Source organism: Diabrotica virgifera, chromosome 2 (genome assembly GCF_917563875.1).
Source record: "Diabrotica virgifera virgifera chromosome 2, PGI_DIABVI_V3a".
Taxonomy (NCBI): domain Eukaryota; kingdom Metazoa; phylum Arthropoda; class Insecta; order Coleoptera; family Chrysomelidae; genus Diabrotica; species Diabrotica virgifera.
Genome location: NC_065444.1, coordinates 236,342,593 through 236,355,920, shown reverse-complemented (window position 1 = coordinate 236,355,920; position 13,328 = coordinate 236,342,593). Strand labels below are relative to the sequence as shown.

Genomic DNA, 13,328 nt, shown 5'->3' with positions numbered 1-13,328 from the left:
TATATTCCATTGATGGATGTACTCTGTGATGTACTTAAATGTTATTCGATTTTAATTTTTATACACAAATATTTTTTGGTACAGTATTTTTGCCGCCCTCTCATAATTTGCCGCCCTAGGCAACTGCCTATATTGCCTAATGGATAAATCAGCCCTGGATTTAGGTACATAATAGCAGAACGACAAATTTAGGATTTAGCAGGTTTTGATTCTAATGGGCTCATTCAGCGGTTAGAGCACCAAAAATAACGTTATCATGTATGAAGACACAAAGGAGAAACAAAAAGTTTTTGCAGACCATTGTATAGGTACTTAATAGAAGGAAAATAATAAGATATTATTTGGTTGTTCCGCCCGTGAAATCCTTTTTAACGTCGGATATAGTATTTACTTCAATAATCTATATTTAACTATGATAAAGTATTAATAATTTTTATATTAATAATTAAAAGATATATTGTTTTTACCTATTACTTTCAGATAGAAGATTATTTACCTGCCTGATGTTCCAGGATCTCAGTTGGCGTTGACACAATGACATGTAAACAATTAATCCACTAAGTGAAAACAACAAATAATTGTGTTAAAATACCATACAATAAACTAGCCAACAACTAAGATGGACACGACAGCACAAATAAAATTGAGGCGTTACCGCCCCACCACTCCTAAAAGCACAGTTTCGCCCCCACTGAGTCCGTAAGTAATGTCGAACTCTTAGTAGAGACTGACTGATCTCTCTCCAACGAGTGGTTTGCGCGAATATACAAAAGTCCACAAGTTGACTAGTTACGTTTCAGTTGATAGTGTATGATAAGGGCGATATGACAACCAAGTCAGATTATCAGCGAACATACGGTAAGTCCTGATAAAGTTTTATACACATAGATTATTTTATAGTTTGTTGTTCAAGTTTAGTTTAACGTTATCTTTTTCGAATGTCTGCTGCTTGCATTTTTCTACCGGTATTTTTATTGTTTTGCGTTCGCTGATAACTTCCTGATATCTTTTTGACATTCCCCCTTTTATGATTATGATTATGTCTCTATCTAGTATTATTTTATAAAACACGATAAATGTCTAGTTATTATACGACAACTGTGGCATTAACTACACAAATTTTAATTTTTTCAGTTTTAACGTCAGCTTAAGTTTTATTGAATACAGCGACTTGTCCTACTGAAAACCATACAAGCATTAATGTTTCTTTATAGTGATTAGTTTGTGGTGTTTTAAATATGAAGCACGAAGCACTAGTGAAATATGAAGTAAATATGAAGCACTATTTTACTAGTGATATTACAAATTCACATTTTTATAGAAGAAACGAACTTTAACAAATGATTTGATAAAAAATTGTAAGAATATACTATCGAGAAGTACCTATATCCTAAAAAAGTAAATTATCTAATATTTTAGTGTATGAACATGACTTTAAAACATTATCCATCATAAGCGTAGCCTCTCCTTCCTGTTGATCATGAGTAGGATTCATCTTTGGACTTACCACTAAGTTAGGTATTTGTTTTCTTTTTCTTTCTCGTTTATGTTAACGGGATCTCCAATATATCTCTACTTCATACCACATTGTTCAGCTTATGTTGTGTCATCAGCTACAAACAACATTTTGTATTCGGTTTGTTTTCTTTTTATATAAATATTCCTTAAACCATTTGACTTCTAACTCTTTCCCGTATATTCAGCATGTATTTCCATTATTATTTTGTGTTTTTTAAGTTTAATTTTATTTCGTAACGGTCCGATAACCATTGGTGAGCAAGCACTGTTCAAACACGTTGTCACAAAATATCAATTTTTGCTGCTATTTCATACCTTCTTCTTGCTGGTATGTTATATAGTTGCTCTTGCTCAATAGTGTAGGTTGCTTTGTTTATATATTTCTGACCCTTTCTTCCTTTTACATTCCTATGTCCTGCAATCATGATTTCACTATCATAATATACCTGAATAGTTTTCATGTTACCTGCAATATCTGCCATTTATTGGTTTTATACTCTGCTTCCCATGTTTCCCTGACTGATCACAAGGTTTCACTGCTAATCTTCGCCAATGATGCAATTCCGTCGCTCGTCGCTCCTGTTTTTTGTCTCTAGTAGAATCTACTATTTTTGTTTATGTAATTATATTCTTTTATGTCGGTATCTACTTCATGATAATATAGCACTTATATACCTGTTTTTTAATGGGTATTCTTTTGCCACCAAAAACATCCTAAATGATACAGTTATGATAGTTGTTAAAAAATGTTTTACTCTACTTTTCTTACTCTAGTCATCATCATTCTCTTTGCCTTATCCCTATACGGGGTCGGCTTCCCTAATTGCATTTCTCCATACAATTCTATCTTCAGTCATATCAATATTAATCCCCTTTACCAACATGTCCTGCCTAATCGTTTCCCCCCACGTCTTCTTTGGTCTTCCTCTCCTACTCCTTCCAGGAATCTGCACTTCAGCAATTCTTCGTATTGGGTGATTAGCGTCTCGACGTTGAACATGACCAAACCATCTCAACCTATGCTCTCTCATTTTGGCATCAATTGGTGCCACACCTAGACTTCATCTAATATACTCATTTTTAATTTTATCCTTTTTTGTCAATCCACTCATCCATCTAAGCACTCTCATTTTAGCCACATGCATTCGTTGTTCCTTTTTCTTTTTCACTGCCCAACATTCAGTTCCGTACATCATAGCCGGTCTTATCGCTGTTTTATAGAATTTTCCCTTCAACTTCATTGGAATTTTCCTGTCACACAGCACACCACTCGCTTCCTTCCACTTCATCCATCCAGCCCTAATTCTACTGCATGCATCTCCATCTATTTCTCCATTACTCTGTAATACCGATCCCAGGTATACCGATCTTTAAATGAACATTGCAAATACTCTGTCTTTGTCCTACTAAGTTTTAAACCTTTTTCCTCCAGAGCTTGTCTCCACTGTTCCAGTTTTTGTTCTAAGTCTCTTTCACTATTTCCTACTAACACGACATCATCAGCATACATTAAGCACCATGGAATGTTACCCTGTAGTTTGGCTGTTATCTGGGCCAAAACTAATGAGATTTTTCTTACTCTAGATTTTACTAAATTTTACTATAGTCATGCAATTCCTCTATTTCTATCAACAGTCTAGTAGTCTAGGGTTTCAGGTTTCCTCTTCTTTTGTCGTCATAACCCTGGATGATTGGTCTTGGTCTGTCTAGACATGTTCTTCCATTAAGATCTCTCTTGTGTCCTCCTCCGTTGTTTTACATTGATAGTTTTCAGATCGTCTTCCATTGCCGTAATCTTCCGTAATCTTTTCTTTGTTGATTTTGTAATTTTGTATCTTATTTTCTCTGGGTATGTCCCAGCCGTGACAGTCTCTGACTTATTAACAAATCCATTATCATGTGACATAGTTCTCTTGCACCAGGCAGTATACTTTTTAAGGATCTTTCTCTCGAATGTCTTGAGTTGCGCTTCATCTTGTTTTGCCATTACCCAGGTCTCACAGCCATATGTTACTACAGGTCTAATTATTATTCTGTAAATAGACATTTTTGTCCTTTGGTCTAATAATTTCGATATCATCAATCTTTTATTCCCATAGTATGTACGATTCCTGCTGAAATACATGCCATAATTTTGCTATTTACAGAATGCTTTTGATAAGAGTCGTTTTCACGCTACGTCTTATTGTACGTTTTGTGTATCATGCAAAGCGTACGACCAAACGTACGTTTTGTGAATAAGCGGATTTAATTTTTTCGATTCGACAAGACGTACGTTTTGCTGTTTTCACGCTACGTCTTATTGTACTTTTGTGTGTCGACAAGACGTACTTTTTACTGTTTAGACGCCACATTATACACTGGACAAAAGGTACGTTTTGCATGACACACAAAACGTACAATTAAGACTCGTTTTCACGCTACGTCTTATTGTACGTTTTGTGTGTCATGCAAAACGTACGACAAAACGTACGTTTTGTCCAGTGTATAATGTGGCGTGTAAACAGCAAAACGTACCTCTTGTCGACACACAAAACGTACAATAAGACGTAGCGTAAAAACAGCAAAACGTACGTCTTGTCCAATCGAAAAAATTAAATCCGCTTATTCACAAAACGTACGTTTTGTCGTACGTTTTGCATGATACACAAAACGTACAATAAGACGTAGCTTGAAAACGACGCTTAAGACGTAGCGTGAAAACGAGCCTATATATTAGTGATGTTGATTATAGTTACTTTCGAGTATTCGTTACAAATCGTTACTTTTGTATAAAGTAATCATTTACAGTATTCGTTACTTTGATTACTATGATTACTTTTGTATTTGAGTACCGGTAATGATAACATGAGGTAATCATGATATTATCGAAAATCGTATTTCTCAGTAGGTAGGTATTTCGTATAGGTATTCCGATATAACAAGTAATCATTCACAGTATTCGTTACTTTGATTACTATGATTACTTTTGTTACTTTTGTATTTGAGTACCGGTAATCATATCGAAAATCGTATTTCTCAGTAGGTAGGTATTTTGTATGCCCCCTAAATGCTCTGGTATAATTCTAATAAAACCAATGCAATACATACAAAATTAAAGTTGTTGATCATACTGTAGAAACATTATCTGTACAATAAATATATTATACACGGCTCACTAAAATAATTAGTTACGCCCCTGTACTACTGATTACTTAAAATTCAAGTAGTATTTATGTAACCTTTCTGGAAACTCCAGGTTATTGTTGAGACTCGCATTTGAACCCCTCGCCGGGGCAGATCGTCAAAAGCTTCCTAACGAGAATCATCTCTAATCTATCGACGCTCCCGCTATTCGTAAAAAGGCCGCATTTTACCGGTTTTTTTTGCTATCGTTTTATACCGCTCAGATAATTCAATCTGCTCAGTATTATCGACGATGATTTATTTAGCGTATTAGTGAGTGCCTTACAAATGAACCAAATGGATTATGGAATTCAATCAGAGCTCTGATGTGACACGTCATCAAGGAATAAAACTGTAAGTACTCTACATGTATGTGAACATAACTTATTAGTCGTGATACTGTATGCATTTTGAACCATATACCTCTCGTAGCAAATATTCTTTGTGCCATTTATGCAGATAATACTTTAAATTACATATGAAAAATCGTTATCTACTCTTAACCAGCTTACCTATGGGAATATACTCTATAACCGTACAATAAGTATAGGTTACTATTGTTAAGGATACTTTACGTATTGCCTAAACATTTCTGTTCCATCGAGCCGTATCATATTAATTATTTATTAATTAAATCCTCAAGGTCCTTCGTATTTGCATATTTTGATAATCTCTATTCTGAGAATAACGGTTTTTCATTTATAGTGTCTTTCTGTTGCATTTGGAAATTTCCAAGCCACGCCGCCCCGGCACAAAAATAAAATATTCCTCTCTTTCTGCACTCAAATTCTCAGTATTTAACCCAGCACGTCTCTACAATAGCTGGTAGGTTGTTAAGCCCGGTCTACACGTGCAATTTCAGAAACTACTTGCTTTGTTCAAATAAAGGAGTCGTTTTGTTTGTATGAAAAAATATTTGCATATATTACATTATTTTATTTTCGTAAATATATTTTTCTGTTTATAGTATACAAAAAGTGTACTCATTTCTTGGCTGATAGTACGGGTGTTATAATTTTAACATTGTTTGTTCAACCTTTTGATTTAAATTAAATTTATAATTTTGAATCCGATTAAGCCTGGTTCACAGGTTACAAAAATTATTAAAAATAATTTTGTTTTCTTGCATAAATTGTAAGTTTTTGCTACATTTAGCTTCGCTTAAGCTCATTTTACACTTCTAGAAAACTATAGAAAATAAATAATTGTTTTTTCCTTCAATTTAATTAATTTAAATACTTGTTAAGGGTGTCTCACACTTGCTGAAAAATACCCATTTTGGAAAATTGCATATATTTTGAAATTTTATAGTTTTGCATTTCATATACTAATCTGCGCTCATACAGGGTGATACTATTAAGCCAATCTCACACTATTAAACGTGTAATATATAATATATTGTACATATTCTCTCATTTTCGCATCGATTTATAGGTTTAGACATTTGCAAATAATCTATCTAATCTCACATTCTCGCAACATGGCTGACCGATCAAAATATAACCGACAGAGGCTCACCGCAAAACTTGATATAACCAAGTTGGCTGATTCGGTTCCCACAACTCTTAATTCTCTAAACAAATATAAAATTCGTGAAATAATTTCACAACTCAAACATTCTTACGGACTTTTCCGCGATGCTCAAAATGTGCTGGAGACGATCCCCGAGGAACCTACCCCCTCTACTGATTCCTCTGTGGTTTTTGATAAATATTTGGATACAATTTCTCTATTGGAAGAAAGGTTAGAGGTCATTGAAAGTTCTAATGTGACTGCTACCCCCTCCCTCCAATTTGACCCTAATTCTTCTCTAACCTCACAGTCTATGGCTAGGCAACGAACAGTAAACCTCCCTCGTATTCAGTTAAAACCATTTAGTGGCTTAGTTACTGAATACAATTCATTCATTGAGACTTTTGATACAATAATAGGATCTGATACTACATTAAGTGATCTGGAAAAACTCATTTACCTCAAAAGTTTTCTAACTTCCGAGCCTTTGACGCTTCTCGAGCATATCCCACTCACAGGTGACAATTACAAAATAGCCCGGGATAACCTGACACAAAGGTACGCCAACTCTAAATCGCTTATCAAAACTCTCATCTCTCAAATTCTTGATGCGCCTCCTATTTCTGGAAACGCAAATCACTCACAATTAAGAAGTTTTCATACGGTCATGTCAAATAATTTTAAGGCCCTATTGAACTTGAATAGGCCCCCTTCAGATCTCTTGCATTTACTTCTCATACATATCGCTACTCAGAAGCTCGACGCACCTACCATTAGGGCTCTTGAGTTCCAATCCGGTGGTAGCCAAGCTACCCCTGATTTTGTCCATTTTCTAGGGGAAATCGAGACACGCGTTGTTCATCTTGAGAATATTCAATCTCAATCAAAACCAAAATCGACTACTACTTCCAGACACTCTTTACACCTAGCCTCAGACACTTCTACCAGTAACCTTTCGCCTCGCTTAGGTCCTAAGAAATGTTCCTATTGCAACGACTCTCACTCGATCTACTCTTGTCCTCAGTTCAAGCAGTTGAATTCTAAAGAACGTTTTAGTTTTGTCAAACAAAATAAATTTTGTATTAATTGTCTTGGGTCTCACATGCTCGATCAGTGTAAATCCAAATTCTCTTGCATAGTTTGTAAATCTCGTCATCACACGTTGCTCCATTTCGACAAAACGGGTCATAGTAACCCTTCCGCGGCTGTTGGCCAACACAACTCAAATAATCATAATAAAACCGCTATCTCAAATAACTCCCATACACAGGGTAATTCACAACAGGGGCCCTCACATGTTAGAGCTCCTGAAACGGAAGTTAATCTTCAAAATTCGACTCCACATTCAATGGCTCTATCTGCAGCCTCGCTTGATAATCATTTGGTGTTATTAAGCACACTCCAGGTCTATCTTGTCGCTCCTAGCGGCAAGAGGGTCTTCGCAAAGGCACTTTTAGACTCGGCCTCACAGGTTTCATTTATTAGTGCTGACCTCGTAAAGGAACTGTCACTCACCACTAGAGATGGAAAATTACGGATCAATGGAATTAACTCCACCTCATCCTCGTCTCAATCTATTGTAGATACAACAATTTTCGCTGTCACTAACGACGTTCCTTTTGACATCTCGTGCTCTGTACTCCCAAAGATAACAAATCCGCTTCCTCAAATTTCTATTTCGGCGAGCAAACTAAACATACCCTCAGAGATACCATTAGGTGATCCGATGTTCCATGTAACATCCCCAATTGGTATCCTGCTCGGTGCAGACCTGTATAACGATATCATTCAACCTGAAATAATTCGTTTGGGAAAAGGTCTTCCCGTTCTTCAACGCACTCTACTCGGGTACACGATATCAGGGTCAGTTCCAGACTTTGCTCTTAAGTCGAAAAATACTAAAAAGGCTTTGGAATTTTATTCAAACTCTCTCGTTACTTGTTGTTCTCATAACACTCCTTCCGCCGTAAATGAGCCGGTAGTGTCCAACGAGGAACTATCCGATCATTTACAAAAATTCTGGGAGCTGGAAGAAGCCGCTCCTCAGAACACCGATCTCATTAATGATCACCCCGCTGAAATTAATTTTGTAAAACATGTTAATGTTCTCCCCAATGGACGATATGAGTCCACACTCAATCTCAAACTCCCTATCGAAGATATAGACATGGGAAATTCGTTTCTCTCGGCAAAAAGACGTTTTCTCAGTCTCGAGAAACGTTTTCAACTCAACCCTGATTTATTGGAAAAATATCAGGACATTATATCGGAATATCTCAATAACGGACAAATAATTCAAGTGCCGTTAAAAATGCTAAATGACTCAGGTAAACCTAATTACTTTCTCCCTCACTTTCCCGTTTTCAAATCCAACTCTACTACTTCCACTCGTATAGTTTTCGATCCAAACAATAAATCGTCTACGGGAATCTCCCTCAGTGACGTCATAGACAAAGGTTATGTCGTCCAACATGAACTTTTTGACATTCTCGCTAAGTTTCGTCAGTTTAAATTCGCACTAGTAGGCGACATCAAGGCTATGTTCCTACAAATCGCCATTTGTCCCACTGAAACATTTCTGTTAAATTTTCTCTTTAGGGACAATATTCAGCAGCCTTTACGGTGCTATCAATTTCAAAGATTACCCTTCGGGCTCCCAAGTAGCCCATTTATCGCTCAAAGAGTTATCAAGCACATCGCTGACAACAACAAACATACCCACGAACTTGCTACTAGTGTTCTGCAAGAATCTATCTATATGGATGACCTGATCAGCGGTGCTGACAGTCTTCATGAATTAAGTTGTCTTTTCGAACAATTAACTTCTTTGCTAGAAACCCATGGTTTCCTCCTCCACAAGTGGAACTGCAGTTCTTCAGAATTTCTGTCTCAACACAATTTAAATCCCGTCTCTGAAGTCAGTCTTAACTTCACGGGATCTGATAAAGTCTTAGGCATATTCTGGGATTCAGAACGCGACCACTTTTCGTTTAAAACTCCTATCTTCAAATTGGCTAATGTTGTTACTAAACGTACTATTCTCTCCTACATTGCTACTTTGTATGACCCGCTAGGATGGTTATCCCCTGTCCTTGTGAACGCTAAGCTCTTGATACAGGAAATATGGTCCCAGAAATTGGACTGGGATCAACCCATTGACTCACCCATCATTATGAAAAATTGGCAAAACCTCTTATCGACATTCAAAACTATAGAAGAGGTCAAGGTACCTCGATGCTTACTTTTACAAAAGAAAGTTGTTGATGTTCAATTAATTATTTTCACCGACGCATCGGAAAAAATATACAGCACTTGTGTGTATCTCAAAGCGACATACTCAGACTTTTCTGTATCGTCGCGGCTTATCGCTTCTAAAAACAAAATTTCTCCGCTAAAAAATAAACTCACCATCCCCAAATTGGAACTTTGTGGAATAGTGTTGGGAGTCACTCTGGCTCATAGACTTTTTCACATCTTCAAGAAAAATTTGAGTATATCTTCATCTCATCTCTTTGCTGACTCTACAATTGCCTTGTCTTGGATACTTTCTAAAAAACACATTTGGAACATTTTTGTACAAAACAGAATTCAAAAGGTCAATTCCTTGTTGGAAACTTTTCCTTGTGATTTCCATTTCGTCAGAAGTCACGAAAACATCGCTGACCCCGCTTCCAGAGGGATAAATGTCTTTGATAATCCCCAGACCACCGAAGACTGGTTATGCGGACCTAGCTTTATTAGAGACAATCCCATCGATTTTTCTCTTCATCAAATTCCTCATTTTCAGGATGATCTTCCTGAATTAAGGAAGTTAGTTGTCTCAAACATAGCAACAAATCACGAACTCAACGACACCTTTGAAAATCTATTCGCTAAATCTTCTTCTTTTCGTAAAATTCAAAGAATTGTCGCTTATCTTTTTAGATTCATCAGTAATATTAAAAAGAAAATAAATAACTCTCCACGAGATACGGATATATTGACGCCACCCGAAATGGAGATCGCTGATCACGCGATCATCAGGTATATCCAAAGTATCTACTTTAAAAAAGAGATTCTTGAATTGAAAAATGCTAAACTCGTGACCAATAAAGCCATTCGTAAACTCAACCCCTTCCTACAACATAATGATGGGCTGATTCGTGTGGGAGGACGTCTCCGACACGCCCCCATATCGTATAATCAAAAACACCCCATTCTACTTCCTTCTAAATGTCGAGTTGTAGAACTAATCTTGACTCAAGCTCATCATAAGTTATTACATTCAGGCGCGCAAACAGTACTTTCGTATGTCAAAATGAAGTACTGGCCAATTGACGGATTAAGACAGATTAAACGCTTAATTCGTAAGTGTGTAAACTGTTTCCGATTCATGACACCCAATTCTGTTCAACAGATGGCAGATATGCATCCCGATCGTGTACTCCCCACTAGACCCTTCCAAGTCGTCTCAGTGGACTATGGGGGGTTCTTCTTAATTAAGTCCTCACATTTGAGGAAGGCACCGCTTTACAAAGCATACGTAGCCTATTTCATTTGCATGAGCACTAAATGTGTTCATATCGAACTCGTCACAGGATTAAGCGCAGAAGCCTATATTCTTACTCTGAAAAGGTTTATTGCCAGAAGATCCACGCCCAGTATTATTTGGAGCGACAATGCCACAAATTTCCATGGGGCAAAAAATGAAATGCGCGAATTCTATGATTTTTTCTTAAATCAAAATAATTCGGAACAGATTAAGGAATTCTGTACTCAAAACTCCATAACTTTCAAGATGGGTGTTCCCCGCAACCCCCATCAATTCGGCCTCCATGAGGTAGGAATAAAGAGTGTGAAGTATCACCTCTATCGAATTATAGGAAATTCCCACTTCACCTTTGAAGTGTTTAACACAGTATTATGCCAAATCGAGGCTATTCTAAATTCGAGACCCATCACTAGGATGTCGTCTGACGCCAATGACTTCGCTTTCCTATCTCCAGCTCACTTCTTAGTTCAAAGAAGTTTAACCGCGCCCCCTGAACCAAGTGTTTCAGAGATACCTGAAAATAGGTTGAATCTTTTTCAGCGTATTAGTAAAATTCAACAGCAATTTTGGAAATTGTGGAAAAAAGACTATCTTTGCCTCCTGCAGCAAAGAAATAAATGGACCGACCCTACTGACCCTGTCAAGATCGGGGATTTGGTTCTGTTGAAGGAGGATGGTACTCCTCCACTCTTATGGCCAACTGCCAGGGTAATAGATGTATTGGCTGGTAAGGATGGTCTAGTTCGTACTGTCAAGATTCACACTACTCACGGTGATTTTCTTCGTGGTATTACGAAAATCGCTGTGATTCCCCTGGAAGATTAAAATCTATCCCTAGGGGGAAAACTTATCGTTTTCCTCCATTTTATCGTTGTTACCCCTTGTGTATATAAACTCTAATTTCTTCAAACATTTCTTATCGTTGTGCACATCTTTGCCAATCCCCTCTCTTCGAGGTGATATAGGCCATCTCTCTCGCCTGTCGCCCCCGGCAATATGTACAATAAATATATTATACACGGCTCACTAAAATAATTAGTTACGCCCCTGTACTACTGATTACTTAAAATTCAAGTAGTATTTATGTAACCTTTCTGGAAACTCCAGGTTATTGTTGAGACTCGCATTTGAACCCCTCGCCGGGGCAGATCGTCAAAAGCTTCCTAACGAGAATCATCTCTAATCTATCGACGCTCCCGCTATTCGTAAAAAGGCCGCATTTTACCGGTTTTTTTTGCTATCGTTTTATACCGCTCAGATAATTCAATCTGCTCAGTATTATCGACGATGATTTATTTAGCGTATTAGTGAGTGCCTTACAAATGAACCAAATGGATTATGGAATTCAATCAGAGCTCTGATGTGACACGTCATCAAGGAATAAAACTGTAAGTACTCTACATGTATGTGAACATAACTTATTAGTCGTGATACTGTATGCATTTTGAACCATATACCTCTCGTAGCAAATATTCTTTGTGCCATTTATGCAGATAATACTTTAAATTACATATGAAAAATCGTTATCTACTCTTAACCAGCTTACCTATGGGAATATACTCTATAACCGTACAATAAGTATAGGTTACTATTGTTAAGGATACTTTACGTATTGCCTAAACATTATCATTTCCACATTTTTCCGGTCAGTCTAGAAAGTAATCAAGTATACTGGCTGTAGATACAATAGTCGTTACTCGCTCTGATACGACTGGTACGAAGTAATCAGAGTAATCAAAGTAGATACAATAGTCGTTACTCGCTCTAATATGATTGGTACGAAGTAATCAGAGTAATCAAAGTAGATATACAATAGTCTTTACTCTCTCTGATACGATTGGTACGAAGTAATCAGAGTAATCAAAGTAGATACAATAGTCCTTACTCGCTCTAATACGATGGGTACGAAGTAATCAGAGTAATCAAAGTAGATACAATAGGCGTTACTCGCCCTAATACGATTGGTACGAATAACGAAGTAATCAGAGTAATCAAAGTAATCAGAGTAATCAAAGTAGATACAATAGTCGTTACTCGCTCTGATACGATTGCTACGAAGTAACGAAGTAATCAGAGTAATCAAAGTAACGATTTGCCACTCTGTATAGTAATCGTTACTTTCGGTATTCGTAAGTAACGAGTACTTTGTAACGAATAGTTACTTTTTCAACATCACTACTATATATAGAAATCTGTGCCCAGATACATGTGAAGGCATTCAGACGTTCAATGGTATATATTATCTTCCTGATATCTTTTTGGCATTCCCCCTTTTATAATTATGCCTCTATCTAGTATTATTTTATAAAATACGATAAATGTCTATACTAAATTTACAATCAAGATTTAGTAGAAATAAACAAACCAAGACACGTTAAATGCTACTATGTAGGAGCACTCCCGAATCATAATTTACAATGTATAAACCTTGGAATCATGATTTGTGATTTACATTGTATATATAGGACATTATAAATTGTAAATTATGATTCCTAGCAGCATTTAACGTGTCTTGGTTTGTTTATTTCTACTGCATCTTGATTGTAAATTTAGTATAGTTAGGTATTATACAACTACTGCGGCATTCACTACACAAATTTTA

General features: G+C 36.6%; 1 protein-coding gene across 2 annotated transcripts in view; it reads left to right on the top strand.

The window, feature by feature from the left end:
- Window positions 1–707: 707 nt before the first annotated feature.
- The window catches only part of LOC114348551 (transcription factor GATA-4-like), a 441,119-nt gene continuing 428,498 nt past the window's right edge, over window positions 708–13,328 (top strand). The window contains exon 1 of one of the 2 annotated variants that reach the window (XM_028299099.2): window positions 708–858. In XM_028299099.2, the coding sequence (XP_028154900.1) occupies window positions 825–858 (34 nt within the window). In that variant the 5' untranslated portion in view covers window positions 708–824. The remainder of the gene's footprint in view (window positions 859–13,328) is intronic. The other variant, XM_028299104.2, reaches the window with a different exon arrangement.